Source organism: Asterias amurensis, chromosome 4 (genome assembly GCF_032118995.1).
Source record: "Asterias amurensis chromosome 4, ASM3211899v1".
NCBI classification, from domain to species: domain Eukaryota; kingdom Metazoa; phylum Echinodermata; class Asteroidea; order Forcipulatida; family Asteriidae; genus Asterias; species Asterias amurensis.
In genome coordinates, this window is record NC_092651.1 from 23,788,493 (window position 1) to 23,802,530 (window position 14,038).

Below are 14,038 nucleotides of genomic sequence, written 5' to 3' on the forward strand. Positions count from 1 at the left end.
ACGAGAAAACAAAAAATGGAATTTGGAATGGCAAAGAGCTTACCTACCAAAATATGGTAAAATCGCACATAATTGTTATAAAAGCCATTTTCAGACACGGTGAACACATTACTAGGGCACTATTAGGTTTGGCAAAATTTATTTGAATACACACAAACCACACAGTACACTCATATAGTATCCACCATATCTGACAAAGGCTTATGGCCTCATGTTTAGCAGTCTACCTGAGTAAAAGGTTTCTTCATGAAGAGTGAAACATGGAAATGGTGGCCAACTTACCATGAGCTGTACAATAAGCCAGTACAGATCTATTGGCAAGCGTTGGGACCCAGCCGGCGAGGGTGTTAGCGTCTGTCTTCTGAACTCTCTCCTTGACTTCCTCCCCGTCCCAAATGATTTCATCTTCCCAGGGAAGTTGACTGACCATCTCAAAGGCATCTTGGCAGGCTGGGGGCATCTTGGGGCAGTCGGCGAAGAGTTCGCTGACTGGGATGGTCTCCTTGGGTGGGTCTTCTTTATCTTCCTCCTCGTCTTCTTCTTTTGTGATTGTCGGGACATTTTCCTTATTGTCCGTCTGCGAAAACCAAAAAGTTTGGGGAGAGTAAGGCAATACATTAAAATAAACATTAATATTAATACAGTTATCTTTTTATTCTGGTTGTGATTGAGTAACGCCATATCTGAATGTAGGGGCTAAAGCCATGACTCTGACTGTTGTTGAGGGTGTTACTAAGGACGTCCAACGCACGATGATTGCAGAAATGTTAAGTCCCAAGAGTGTGGGTTTTCGAATCCCAGTCGAGACAAATGTGTCCCTGAGCAAAATATTTTACTAAAATTGCTTCTCTTCACCCAGGGGTATAAATGGGTACCTGCGAGGGTAGAGGTTGATATTGTGTATGAAATAGCATTCGGAGCGCCACGGCAGCTTGGGGCTGTATACTCCCCAGGGAGCTGAAAAAGATTAAAGGGATGTTATTGGCCCAATGACCAGGGCGCTAATGTAAAGCGCATTGATACGGTTATTGTGAAATGCGCTATATAAGAATTTGTTGTTATTATTCCCTCTACTGGACGATTCTGTAGAGGGAGTGATTGTTACGAGGGAGGTACTTACGCCTTTCATCTTGAATCCATAGTCAAACCCTTCTCCGCTGTCTGGTACACCAAGCATATCGTACCAATACTGGGCTGGTCCGTAGCGCCACTCAGCAACCTTAGGCCTCATGTCTTTATTCTTATTACGGTCATCATCCTCCGTGGTCATGAGAGGTTCGATGGGGGCTAGCATCGTAATCTGAAAGATCAAAACCAACAGGAAATGGCTTTTATTTCACTGAATGTTGCAATCAAAACAAGCAATAATGGTTTCTAGAATCTGCAGATTCTGCAGTCTTGACTTTGGCAGTTCGATGGGTGCTAGCATCGTAATCTTAAAGATCAAAACCAACAGGAAATGGCTTTTATTTCACTGAATGTTGCAATCAAAACAAGCAATAATGGTTTCTAGAATCTGCAGATTCTGCAGTCTTGACTTTGGCAGTTCGATGGGTGCTAGCATCGTAATCTTAAAGATCAAAACCAACAGGAAATGGCTTTTATTTCACTGAATGTTGCAATCAAAACAAGCAATAATGATTTCTAGAATCTGCAGATTCTGCAGTCTTGACTTTGGCAGTTCGATGGGTGCTAGCATCGTAATCTGAAAGTTCAAAACCAACAGGAAATGGCTTTTATTTCACTGAATGTGGCAATCAAAACAAGCATTAATGATTTCTATGATTTCTAGAATCAGCAGATTCTGCAGTCTTGACTTTGGCAGTTCAATGGGTGCTAGCATCATAATCTTAAAGATCAAAACCAACAGGAAATAGCTTTTATTTCACTGAATGTTGCAATCAAAACAAGCAATAATGATTTATAGAATCTGCAGATTCTGCAGTCTTGACTTTGGCAGTTCGATGGGTGCTAGCATCGTAATCTGAAAGATCAAAACCAACAGGAAATGGCTTTTATTTCACTGAATGTGGCAATCAAAACAAGCAATAATGATTTCTAGAATCAGCAGATTCTGCAGTCTTGACTTTGGCAGTTCAATGGGTGCTAGCATCGTAATCTTAAAGATCAAAACCAACAGGAAATAGCTTTTATTTCACTGAATGTTGCAATCAAAACAAGCAATAATGATTTCTAGAATCTGCAGATTCTGCAGTCTTGACTTTGGCAGTTCGATGGGTGCTAGCATCGTAATCTTAAAGATCAAAACCAACAGGAAATGGCTTTTATTTCACTGAATGTGGCAATCAAAACAAGCAATAATGATTTCTATGATTTCTAGAATAAGCAGATTCTGCAGACTTGACTTTGGCAGTTCGATGGGTGCTAGCATCGTAATCTGAAAGATCAAAACCAACAGGAAATGGCTTTTATTTCACTGAATGTGGCAATCAAAACAAGCAATAATGATTTCTAGAATCTGAAGATTATGCAATCTTGACTTTGGCAGTTCAATGGGTGCTAGCATCGTAATCTTAAAGATCAAAACCAACAGGAAATAGCTTTTATTTCACTGAATGTGGCAATCAAAACAAGCAATAATGATTTCTAGAATCTGCAGATTCTGCAGTCTTGACTTTGGCAGTTCGATGGGGGCTAGCATAGTAATCTGAAAGATCAAAACCAACAGGAAATGGCTTTTATTTCACAGAATGTGGTAATCAAAACAAGCAATAATGATTTCTATGATTTCTAGAATCAGCAGATTCTGCAGTCTTGAATTTGGCAGTTCGAAGAGTGCTAGCATCGTAATCTGAAAGATCAAAACCAACAGGAAATGGCTTTTATTTCACTGAATGTTGCAATCAAAACAAGCAATAATGATTTCTATGATTTCTAGAATCAGCAGATCCTGCAGTCTTGACTTTGGCAGTTCGATGGGTGCTAGCATCGTAACCTGAAATATCAAAACTGACCATATTTTAACTGAACTCTGAGCGCAAGGCGCGAAAGCATGCAAGCTCGAAAACTTGCGAGCGTGAAGCCCAATTACTGACATTTATCTTCAGTTTTAAAAGCCCTATCCTGCAATATGGGGCGTTATTATATGGTTATATCTTAATCTTGTTCACATTTCTTTTTTTGGGGGGGGGGGATTACAAAAATAATTAAAAAGAGGAATCACATCCCTGAAGACTCAAATGTTGACAGCGGAAAAAACCTGTACTTAGCCTTTATCATTTGTCCTACCTCATCATCTGGGAGGCAGTCTTCAGGGGGTGGTGTTGGGGCGTAGTTATACTGCCATCCAGTGATTGGTCCCTTGGTAGGGCTCGATATCTGCTCTGGACCGTCAGAGTTGGCCGTCGGTCGTCGCTTCCTCTTCTTTCTCTTGGTACCACGCCAGAGCTGAGGGAGGGTGTTTTGACTTCCAAAGAGACGATGAAATCTTAAAACCTGCAAGACATTAAATCAAAGAAAACTTGGAACCTTTTTAAAACTTTAAATGGGGAAATCACCTAACATCAGAAGGCCGGTCGGCCACTTCAAGGAGAGGACTATATTTAACTGTTTGGGCTGACACCAGTGACACACTGCCACCTACTCCTTGGGTTAAACCAAGGTTATCCCCTTCACAGTTCGTAAGGATGTAGGCATGGGTATCATCCACTGGGAGCCTAGCTTGTAGAGCAGAATGCACTACTTTCCCAACTTTTTATGAAACAAATGTAGTTAAGTGCCTTGCTCAAGGGCACAAGTGTCATGCCCGGGATTCAAACCCACACTCTGCTGTTGACAACACCAGAGCTTGGCCTCGGTGGACTAGATAACAAATAATATTAGTGGTTTTATTCTTACACTCTTGTGAAATAAATCATGTATACTTTGTGCATACTACTCGGGTGTAATTCAAAACCTTGACACTGCATTCCACAGCAATTAACTTTTAAAACTTTTGAAACAAGTGGTAAAACTAATGAACTCTCTCAAAATATGAACCAGGCCTGAGCAGTAAATCTGTCTCCCAGCTAACCTTACCTTCCCTTCTCTGAACTCTGGAAACAGCTCTGAGACGTTCAACCTCTTCACTGCTTCAACCTTCTCATCAATGTACTCTTCATCCTTGATGGTATCCTCATCGGATGAGACAGACGAAGGGACAGTCTTACGCTCCACTGGTGGAGGGGGTGGAGGCATTAACTTCGAGTCACTGTTAGATGGACGATCGTCGGTAGCATCTTCATCATAGTCATCGTAATCATCATCATCGGACCCAGCTATGGTGAACAAAAACAAAATCTAGTTTGATTTTACTATTATAGGCAGTGGACACTATTGGTAATTACTCAAAGTAATTGTTAGCATAAAAAATTACTTGGTAACAAGCAATGGAGAGCTGTTGATAGTATAATACATTGTGACAAAGCAGCTCCCTCTGAAGTAGCGCAGTTTTCAAGAAAGAAGTAATTTTCCAAAAATTTGATTTTGAGACCTCAGAATTCAGAGGTCCCGAAATCAAGTATTTGAAAGCACACAACTTTGTGTGACAATGGTCTTTTTTCTTCCATTATCATCTTGCAACTTCGACGACCAATTGAGTTCAAATTTTAACAGGTTTGTTATTTTGTGCATTTGTTGAGATACTTCAAGTGAGAAGACTGGTCTTTGCAGTTACCAACATTGGGTGTCCAGTGTCTTTAAAGCCATTATACACTTTTGGTACAAAAAGTTCACAGATTTACAATTAATTTACAGGGTTTACAGAAGGTAATGGTGAAAGACTTCTCTTGAAATATTGTTCCATGAAATGCTTTACTTTTTGAGAAAACATTAAAACAATATCAATTCTCGATAGCGAGAATTACGGATTTATTTGAAACACATGTCATGACACGGCGAAACGCGCGGAAACAAAGGGTGGGTTTTCCCATTATTTTCTCTCGACTCCGATGACCGATTGTGCTTAAATTTTCACAGGTTTGTTATTTTATATATAAGTTGTGATACACGAAGTGTGGGACTTGGACAATACTGTTTACCGAAAGTGTATAACGGCTTTAAATGATTTCACCTACTAACCCTCCTACTCTCTATATAACAGTGGTCAGTGAGTTGCAAGAAAGCAAACTGCACAATGCGTGTGTGCACAAAAAGTCATATTCACGACCACTATCATGTTGAAATTTCACTCCCAAAATGGCGTGCATGGCCGACAGTAACTACATGTGACATTAGTGCAAGGAGTCAACAGGACAATGTCTTCCAGAATAGGTTTAACAATCTCACAGCTCCGCCGTATTTGGGTTATCAACATTTATTTCATTTATTACGTGTTCAAAAATTCAAAAACGGAATTGGAAAAAAAAACTAGACTGTGCAAGTCTTGCCGTTGATCAACATGAAAGTACTCAGTTTCATTTATGTCACACGTAAAAGCAATGTACGTGGGAACCCAAATTTGCAAAGATATTTGAATCTGTGTGAAACTTGCAGAGTCTATATTTCCAACCCTGTCATAAGCCACTTCGGAGTTGCAGCTGCGCACGTCTGTTACTGCTGACAACGCAATTTGTCTATCTCTCGTGACAATTTGACAACACCAGCGGGTATTGTCAAAAGGTCACGGGAGGTAGACCAAATCCTTGTCAGCAGTAACAGACATGCGCAGCTGCAATTCCAAAGTGGATTATTATTACTGCTTTAAACATTACCTCGTTTAGATGGCATAACAGTCCCCATTGCTTCTCTGTATTTATCGGTAGATTCATCTTCAGCCGTTTCTGTGATGTCAGAGTAGTCCACGGCATCGCTAGCCTTTTCATCCTCTGGATTAAAGATAGATATTCAACCATAGAGTTATACATATGAACATGAGGGCGCACTGGTGATGCTGTGTGCACAAACGCGACGGGACCGCAAGGAGACACGCGTGCCATTCTGTAAGATTATATTTGTACACGTGTTGAATGTGAAATACACATCGTGTGTGTATGATACACACGCTATGGGATGCTGTTTTGTAAACTTACAAAATGGTCCTTTTGAGCGCATGCCGGGCTGCATATATAGGCCAGTGTGCCCTCTAGTTCTTACATATAACTGTATGTATTCAACAGACTTTTATCATTTTGCTATTTGATTGGTCATACTTTCTACCCGCTCAATTCTTGCTTCAAGACTTGATAGCTGGTTTCTTATCTGGACGAAATCAAACTGAAAACTGTCATTCTATCAATGGTCTTGCCTACAGACCGTTTCAAGTCAGCACTGAAGCTATTGAGTCTTTCAGCCAAGTTCGTTTCGACCGCTTATAACTGCTTTTCAGCTGTACAACCGTCTTACTCTGAAATGTCTGCAGCTTTCACCTCATCTTCGTTGTCTTTCTTGCCTTTGCTTGCCATTATTATCACAAATTGCTCACCCAAATTCGGTACATACATTGGCGTACAAGACTTTGACCGGAGCCAAGTTGATATAAGTGCTACCCCACCGTCATAACACAAATAAACATGCGCAAATTAGCTCTCCTACCTGCTTCATTAGAAGCGGTGTCATCTTTGTCACCTACTTCTCCTTTTCCACCATCATAATCATCATCATCGGCAATCTCTCTCACCAAACTACCGAGTCCGGACAAGGCACTTAACTCAGACAAATGGCGCTTTGATTCCTGTTGCATCAAAAATAGATCTATATTAGGCAATACTTAGTAATCTACCGATTCACTGTTGTTGATTTAGGACTGAAGGTATAACTTGGGTTATTATTTGAAATTAAATATATTACTTAAAAAGGTTCCTGACATTTTTCACTTTGAGACTGGGTAAAACATACCTTCATATGGAACTTCAATTAATGCCCATAATAAAAGCAAGGGGGAGTAGACTGTCACAGCTTGGCATAGTGACAGCTGTTTACATACACTAATCAAAAAAAAAAATTGTGTTAAGGGCAAGCCTAGACTTGAGGACAAGTCAGTTTATTGTTTGTTGCGATAATTGCCATCCCAATCTCTCTGGCGATTTTCTTTGCGAGAATGCTGGCCCCCTGCTAGACTACTGCTCTCGTAACTACAGTTTCATTGAGGCAGTCTGGAGCCAACAGCCTCACGCGAGAGCGGTGATCTCGCAGAGAGCTACTGAGTATATTACACCATCACCATGACTCAACAATCATTGCGACAAACATTAACCACTTGTCAACAAATCTAGGGCAAGTCCAGCTGCTATCCCAATAGTTGTGGCTACTGGGTCAGTGTTGAGTGAATCGCAGGTTATTCTATAAATTGTTTAAGTTTTTTTAACTCACTGGATCAAGTACATCATCCACTAGACGTCCTTTTTTATCGATGTTACCGAAAAGGAAACCCGTCAAAGATACTTCCTTAGCAGACGGGGATAAAAGATCTGATTTGCAGGAGGAACCGTCACCCTCATCCTCAGAATCCATCTCAGACGCTGGACTGGAAAGCGGAAATATTCGGCTTCATGGTCAATTCCACTGAAAATGAGAACAATTTCATTATTTAACTTTATGAGAAAATAGAATCAGCTGTTGCAAACAACTTACCAACCAAATGGACCAAGAGTATAAATGCAAAAAATAGTTAATGGACTGACGTTTCGACCCTAGCAGAGTCTGCTAGGGTCGAAACGTATTTTTGTATTCAACTTTATCAAACATTCAAAGGTTGGTCTTGATTGCTGTTCTTGGCTGGACACTTTGCAACTGCCAAATATAATCATAATGATGAACAATGCCCATTTGATTGAAATTTGTTAACCTTTTTTTTTTTACCTTCTAAATGTTCAAAATTGAGTACAAAAACAATTTTGAAAAAAGGATTGAACAAAATTGTCTCAATTTTAACACGTGGTCTTTCCAAGCTTTTCTTCTTAGATCAAATCTTAGTGAGGTCTACAGACGTTGATATGACTTGTGCGCTGCTGCTGCCAACCCACAGTATTCAAGCGGCTTTTTTAATTGCGGGTTTTGGAGGGAAAAAAACATGTGCACTTTGTGTTGTGTTGTTCTTCTTTGGTTTTTTTGTGTTGTTGTTGTTGTTGTTGTTGTTGTTGTTGTTTTTGTTTTTGTCGTTGTTGTTTGTTTTTTGTTTGGTTTGTTGTTTCTTTGGGTTGTTGTTGTTGTTGATGTTGTCCCTAATGTGTTGTTGTCCCTGTTGCTGTGTTGTTGTCCCTCTTGTTGTCCCTATTGTTGTTGTTGTTGTCCCTTTTGTTGTTGTCTCTGTTTTGTTTTTCTCCCCGTGTCAATTATTCATTTTAACGATTTTGTTTAATACATAGGCCCTATTGTATTTGCTAGTTTTCCTGATTTTGGTTACTTATAGTCTAATACTGTATTTTTGTGAACATTATTGTCTTGTATCTTGGCCGAATGAATAATAATAAATAATAATAATAATAAACATCAAACATTGCAGCCCGGGGCTGAAATGTGCTCATGATACAAGAAAACATGGAAAAGTTTCCGCATCACGCCACCACTTTTTTATTCGATATGAAATAATATCTAGTTAACCTCATTGAGATATCCCTTTTTGTAAAAGTTAGTGAAAAAGTGGTGGCAGGATACGGAAATAAATCGCAGATGCATATTACAAAAATGTAAAATATTAATTGTATGTTATTTTTGTTTGTATTTTACTATTAGGCTATATTTATATTATTATACAATTTATTAAAACAACACAAGTATTTTTGATTACGAAATCATAATCAAAATTCAAAATTAAAGGTCAAAGTGTTATTCCATTCGATATTACTAGTATAAATATTTGTGTATCTATCTGAAATATCTTTCTTGAAACAAGTGTCACACTACCACAAAAATAGTTTTGCATACGACCTTAACAAACAAAATTTTATCACGAAACTGGTTAAATACATTTACAAGTAACAATAAATTAATCTTCCAAAAATGTGTATTTTTAAATAGCTCGGCTTTTTGCTTTTTCTGAATTACATATCTCTACAAGGAATTTGATCAAACGTTTGGTTCAAAAACAATCTTGTTACCTCACATCAGTCCTTAATCTGTGCTAAACAGACAATTTTCTGAGCAGCAAATCCAGCGCGCCGCTTGCCATCAATCGGTCGCCTGTTTACGAATGTATTGACCAATTGAGAATCCTGGATCACTGGTATCCAGCTCACTTCGGTTTAAGGCAAGGAAATGCAAATGCAACCAGTGAAGAATTGTAACGCGTATTTGAAAATACTGTTCTAAATTGGGTCATTATTTTGTTTAGATTGTGTGGGGTCTGACTGAATGTGAGATTGGACAAGAAAGTCTGAAGTTTTCGGGAGAAATGTCAACCCGTTTTCCTTCGCTGTTTCCTAAATTGTCAGATCCATTATGGTTTGATATCGATAAACCATTTGAGGATGAAAATCAGCTTGCAGAGGAGGAGAAAGAGCATCAAAATTGGGTAAATTGTTGAGCAAATTTTTTTAAATTTTTTTTTTCACAAAAACAATACAAACAATGCATCATCAACATTCCTTAATTATTTTATCATCAATTCAATAGTTTCATAGTCAGGATCATTTAATAATAATTATTTATATGAGTTAAATTTCAGGCACAAGGTTTTTAAACAAAATTATAAATTTTTATTTTATTTGTTTTATTTGATTTTGAGCTATTTTTTGTTATTATTTAAAAAAAATTAAAGTCTAAGGCTGTGTCCTAAAAAAACTGGCAAATTTTGCTAGAGCTACGGCTAGATCTGCCAGTGTTGAAGAATAGGCAGATGGGCGCAATCTAGCCGTTACTGTAGCCGAAGTCAAAGTCGTCGTTTCGGACACAGCCTTGTTTTGGAATCCCATGTTTAACCAAGGGTATAGGCGTTGCGCGCGCGAGTCGTAGAAACTGCATAGAAACCGCCCCATATTCCTTCCCACAACGCATTGCGGTTCTGAATTGCGATAAACCTTATTGTTCGACAGTGCAAGGTGCAGAGAAAAAATACTTTAAAAAGGTTGTGCACTATTTACATTAAGTGCACAAGCCAGACTGGGTTTACAGCATCCTATTCCTAGTACTTCCAAGAGCCAGCCAGAGGTCGTAGGACTCTAAATGCTGGCAGGGCAACCTGTTGCTATGTTGACATCTGCCAGTGCTTAACCACAGATATTATGGGTCTATAAATATAACAAGTTTTGTTGTCTTGTGAGTGGTCAATGGTTGGTAGTTCTTTTCAATACGCAACCCTCCAACCTCCCGACTACTCCTAGAACTATTAGGTTTGTTCCGCTACCGTCTCCATGCAAGCAGAACAACCGTAGTTCTAGGAGTACCTCCCGACCTAGCAGACCCCCGGCTTAAGACTTCTGTCAGGAGGATGGATGTTTACAATTGGACAACAAAGAATGGACATGAATTAAATATTGAGTGAATATATATTTAGTTTATTTTATGCATTTCTAAAGTTTGCCTCTGGTTTGATTATTTCACAGCTGAAGAGTATTGAGGAAAAAAGCAAAGATATAATACCAATTGGAAAAACAACGGCTGAGGTAAACCTATTATTTATTAACTGGGAAAAGAATCAAATTTGACCACCACTTTTTACTTGTAATATTCCCAAAAATCAAAACTGATTTGGTTAAAAAAGTAGTTGCTAAAATTGTAACACTCCATCCTCTAGTGACGTTTGGAAGGATGAACATTGCGATTATCAGGTACTACTTTTTTGTCATAAGGAGTAAACAAAAAATTACCAGATGTCATTTTAATAAAGAATCTGTCTTGTCTACTTGTGTGACTGTGTTGTGTGCCCTGATTTCCAACCCATAGTGGGTGTGTTCGATTAGCTTCCCTGTGTCGACCCCGTGGTGCTCATTCGGGTGAGCCCCTGACAAGAGCTAATGGAACGATCACTCACCCTCTTGAGGTGCTTCTTGCACCTGGGGCCAGCCCAAAGTGACCCATTCCACAAGCAGGGCACTTGGGGCTGACCCGGGTGAGCCCCTGGTATGACGTCAAAGCTATTCGAACGTACCGGGGGGAAGATTGGGGGACCCGGGGAAGCTAATTGTACACACCCAGTGAAGATTGCTTTAGTCAAAGTTCTTAAATTTCTATAGCTATGATATTGGTTTATTCTCCTTTTCTTTGCAGCCCTACGGAGATTATGACGAGGAGGAAGAAGAAGATGAAGATGAAATTGAATCTGACGAGGAATCGGATGAACCTGATGACCTAGAGGTCACAGACTATGACCAGGACTCACCTGATGATGTAGGTTGAAGGCTTGACTCCAGACACCCCCACCCCCCCCCCCCCACCCCCCAGTTAACTTATTTTCTTGCTCCACCCTAATCCCCCTCCCATCCCCCTTCCCTCAAAAATAAAATACCTAACTTAAAAGAAGTTGCAATAATCATAACCAGTTGCAGTAGTCTTATACATTTCCAAACATATGTACTTGTGAAGTGACAAAAGAGTGGATGTAAGTTTGCCCCAAAACAAGGCTAAAGCCACTCTTTAGGCGCCAAGAAAAAAATATTTAAAGGAACACGTTGCCTTGGATCGGTCGAGTTGGTCTTTGAAAAGCAATTGTAACCGTTTGTTATAAAATGCATATGGGTAGAAAGATGTAAAAGTAGAACACAATAATCCACACAAACATGCCTCGAAATTTTTCCTTCAGTTTTCCTTCTACCTCGTCAACTAACACGGTTGGCCATTTATGGGGAGTCAAATTTTTGACTCCCATAAATGGCTGACCGTTTTAGTTTGCAAAGTAAAAGGAAAACAACACAATTTTGAGGCACATTTGTGTGGATCATTGTATTCTACTTTTAAAACATATTTCCAACTATATGCATTTTATAACAAACGGTTAAAAACGCTTTTTATAGACCAACTCGTCCGATCCAAAGGCAATGTGTTCCTTTGAGATGAAAATAACTCAGGGGGAGCTGAAGGCAGGTACTCCGAAAAAGTCTAGATTATAGGATGGGAGGAAACAGCCACAAGGCAAGGAGTTTCTAAGTGATGTAGTACGTTGAATAAAGCTGTTAGAATGTCTCTTTTTTTTGTACATCTCCTCTGCAAAGCAAGAGTGTAACCCTATTTTTGGAAGCCATGGTTTATGCTTGGGCTCCATTAGTTGTTTGAAAAAGTGTGCGCTTTCCATATGGGACTATATTTGTCGTACAATTTGATGGACAGGGCCCAGGCCCAACCCTAAGCTATGATTTTGAAAAGCACCTATGGGTGTCGAGAACAAGCAAAAAGCCTTGTACCAGGTCGAACACACTGGGGCCAATTTCGAAAGAAAACTTGGGTGGTTACCAGTTTCTGTTAAGCAACATGTTTTTGTGCTGAGCAAGTGTGTATGCTTTTTACAAGCTTTATCATATGAAAATGGTCCCTGTTGCCGCATTTATCAAGAATATATTTTTGTACTTGTTTTTAGGTCGAGATGGATATGAGTAACGATGTAGAGGCATCCAACTCTCCACCATGGATGATGTAGAGATCTTAAGACGAGAAGGGGGAAATCTTCAATGCTGAGGCAGACTTCAAGATGCGATGTATACCTGCAGACAGTCTTCAGCTTGAAGGGAACAAAGCGACCATTGATAGGAATCCACAGCTCTTCGAGTGAGAATACCCATTACCCAACCAACCGAACCCTATTGTAGAGGTGGAGCACGTGTACGCACCTACCAACAGCGACTCTCCGATGACCCGTGGATGGTTGGTATTGGAATAAAGCAACTTCAGGCCGAATAAAGCAACTTCATGCCGAATAATGGAACTGAATAATTACCAAAGCGAACAAACTGTAGCCACTCAGCATTGTCTGGGTGCTGTATGTGCACGGACGTCAGCATGTCTTGATGGACACAGCTCTTTCATCCTTCTAGCGGGTTGCAGTGTATTTATGTGGTATTCAGCCGACATCCATTGGATAATGTAAAGAAAGACTCAACTTTAAAATCGAGGCTTATGGTTTTGCCCCTCAGCGCAATAGGCTGAAGAGGTATTGTAATTGCCATTGGCTTCCGTCCGGCTGGGCACTTTCATAAAGACCTTTTTCGAAACGTAACTTGAGTCAGAATTTACATTTGGACTTGTAACTGGAGTGGTGGGGGTTGTACACAAAAAGGCACAGAAAAGTATTAACAGAAACAGGTTACCTGCCAAATTTACATAAAGTTTACATTGTTGTGATGACTGGTGCCCCATTAATTTTTGCTTAGCAAAGAAATTTTACAAGCTCTATAAAAATATGTCGACTTTAAGCAGAAAATAGTGCATGTTCTCCTTAGCAAAAGTAAGCAAAACACCAATGACAGATTGTACATGAGACATGCTATTTTGGCTGGTAATCTGATTCCAGTAAGCATAATTTTGTTGTGCTTTCAGATGCTACGTTACTTCAGAGGGAGCCGTTTCTCACAATGTTTATACTACCAACCTCTCCCCATTACTCGTCACCAAGTAAGGTTTTATGCCAATAATTATTTTGAGTAATTACCAATAGTATCAACTGCCTTTAAAGGCAGTGGACACTATTGGTCCACTGCCTTTAAAGGCCGTGGACACTATTGGTAATTGTCAAAGACGAGCCTTCACAGTCGGTGTATCTCATCATATGCATAAAATAACAAACCTGTGAAAATTTTAGCTCAATCCGTCATCAAACTTGCGAGATAATAATGAAAGAAGAAAACACCCTTGTCACACGAAGTTGTGTACGTTTAGATGGTTGATTTCGAGAGTTCAAGTTCTAAATCTGAGGTCTCAAAATCAAATTCGTGGAAAATTACTTCTTTCTCATAAACTATGGCACTTCAGAGGGAGCCGTTTCTGACAATGTTTTATACCATCAACCTCTCCCCATTACTCGTCACCAAGAAAGGTTTTATGCCAATAATAATTTTGAGTAATTACCAATAGTGTCCACTGCCTTTAAGAGCCTCTTCACAAGAAAAAATCAAGATAACTCATCTCTCAATAATAGTCGCTCTGTGAAAGTCTTTTATAGGAAAATGGTTCACAC

General features: G+C 39.5%; 2 protein-coding genes across 3 annotated transcripts in view; one reads left to right on the forward strand and one right to left on the reverse strand.

The window, feature by feature from the left end:
• LOC139935889 (transcription initiation factor TFIID subunit 1-like) overlaps nucleotides 1-9,117 on the reverse strand; it is a 69,833-nt gene extending 60,716 nt beyond the window's left edge. For both annotated transcript variants that reach the window (XM_071930504.1, XM_071930505.1), the window contains exons 1-8: nucleotides 9,036-9,117; nucleotides 7,309-7,500; nucleotides 6,532-6,670; nucleotides 5,712-5,825; nucleotides 4,039-4,277; nucleotides 3,250-3,456; nucleotides 1,121-1,300; nucleotides 283-577 (exon numbers count right to left, since the gene is read on the reverse strand). In XM_071930504.1, the coding sequence (XP_071786605.1) occupies nucleotides 283-577; nucleotides 1,121-1,300; nucleotides 3,250-3,456; nucleotides 4,039-4,277; nucleotides 5,712-5,825; nucleotides 6,532-6,670; nucleotides 7,309-7,449 (1,315 nt within the window). In that variant the 5' untranslated portion in view covers nucleotides 7,450-7,500; nucleotides 9,036-9,117. The remainder of the gene's footprint in view (nucleotides 1-282; nucleotides 578-1,120; nucleotides 1,301-3,249; nucleotides 3,457-4,038; nucleotides 4,278-5,711; nucleotides 5,826-6,531; nucleotides 6,671-7,308; nucleotides 7,501-9,035) is intronic.
• Nucleotides 9,118-9,268: 151 nt separating this feature from the next.
• On the forward strand, nucleotides 9,269-14,013 carry LOC139936755 (anaphase-promoting complex subunit 15-like). Its single transcript, XM_071931667.1, has 4 exons — nucleotides 9,269-9,448; nucleotides 10,479-10,538; nucleotides 11,143-11,262; nucleotides 12,446-14,013. Exons 1-4 carry the CDS (start codon nucleotides 9,329-9,331, stop codon nucleotides 12,503-12,505), a joined length of 360 nt encoding a protein of 119 aa, XP_071787768.1. The 5' UTR covers nucleotides 9,269-9,328; the 3' UTR covers nucleotides 12,506-14,013.
• Nucleotides 14,014-14,038: the final 25 nt, after the last annotated feature.

What these genes read in the sequence shown, in the direction of transcription:
- LOC139936755 (XM_071931667.1), top strand. Translation starts at nt 9,329, where the DNA reads ATGTCAACCCGTTTTCCTTCGCTGTTTCCTAAATTGTCAGATCCATTA. An exon ending in TTGGAAAAACAACGGCTGAG is followed by an intron (nt 10,539 to 11,142) that starts GTAAACCTATTA and finishes TTTTCTTTGCAG; the next exon opens with CCCTACGGAGATTATGACGA. An exon ending in ACCAGGACTCACCTGATGAT is followed by an intron (nt 11,263 to 12,445) that starts GTAGGTTGAAGG and finishes ACTTGTTTTTAG; the next exon opens with GTCGAGATGGATATGAGTAA.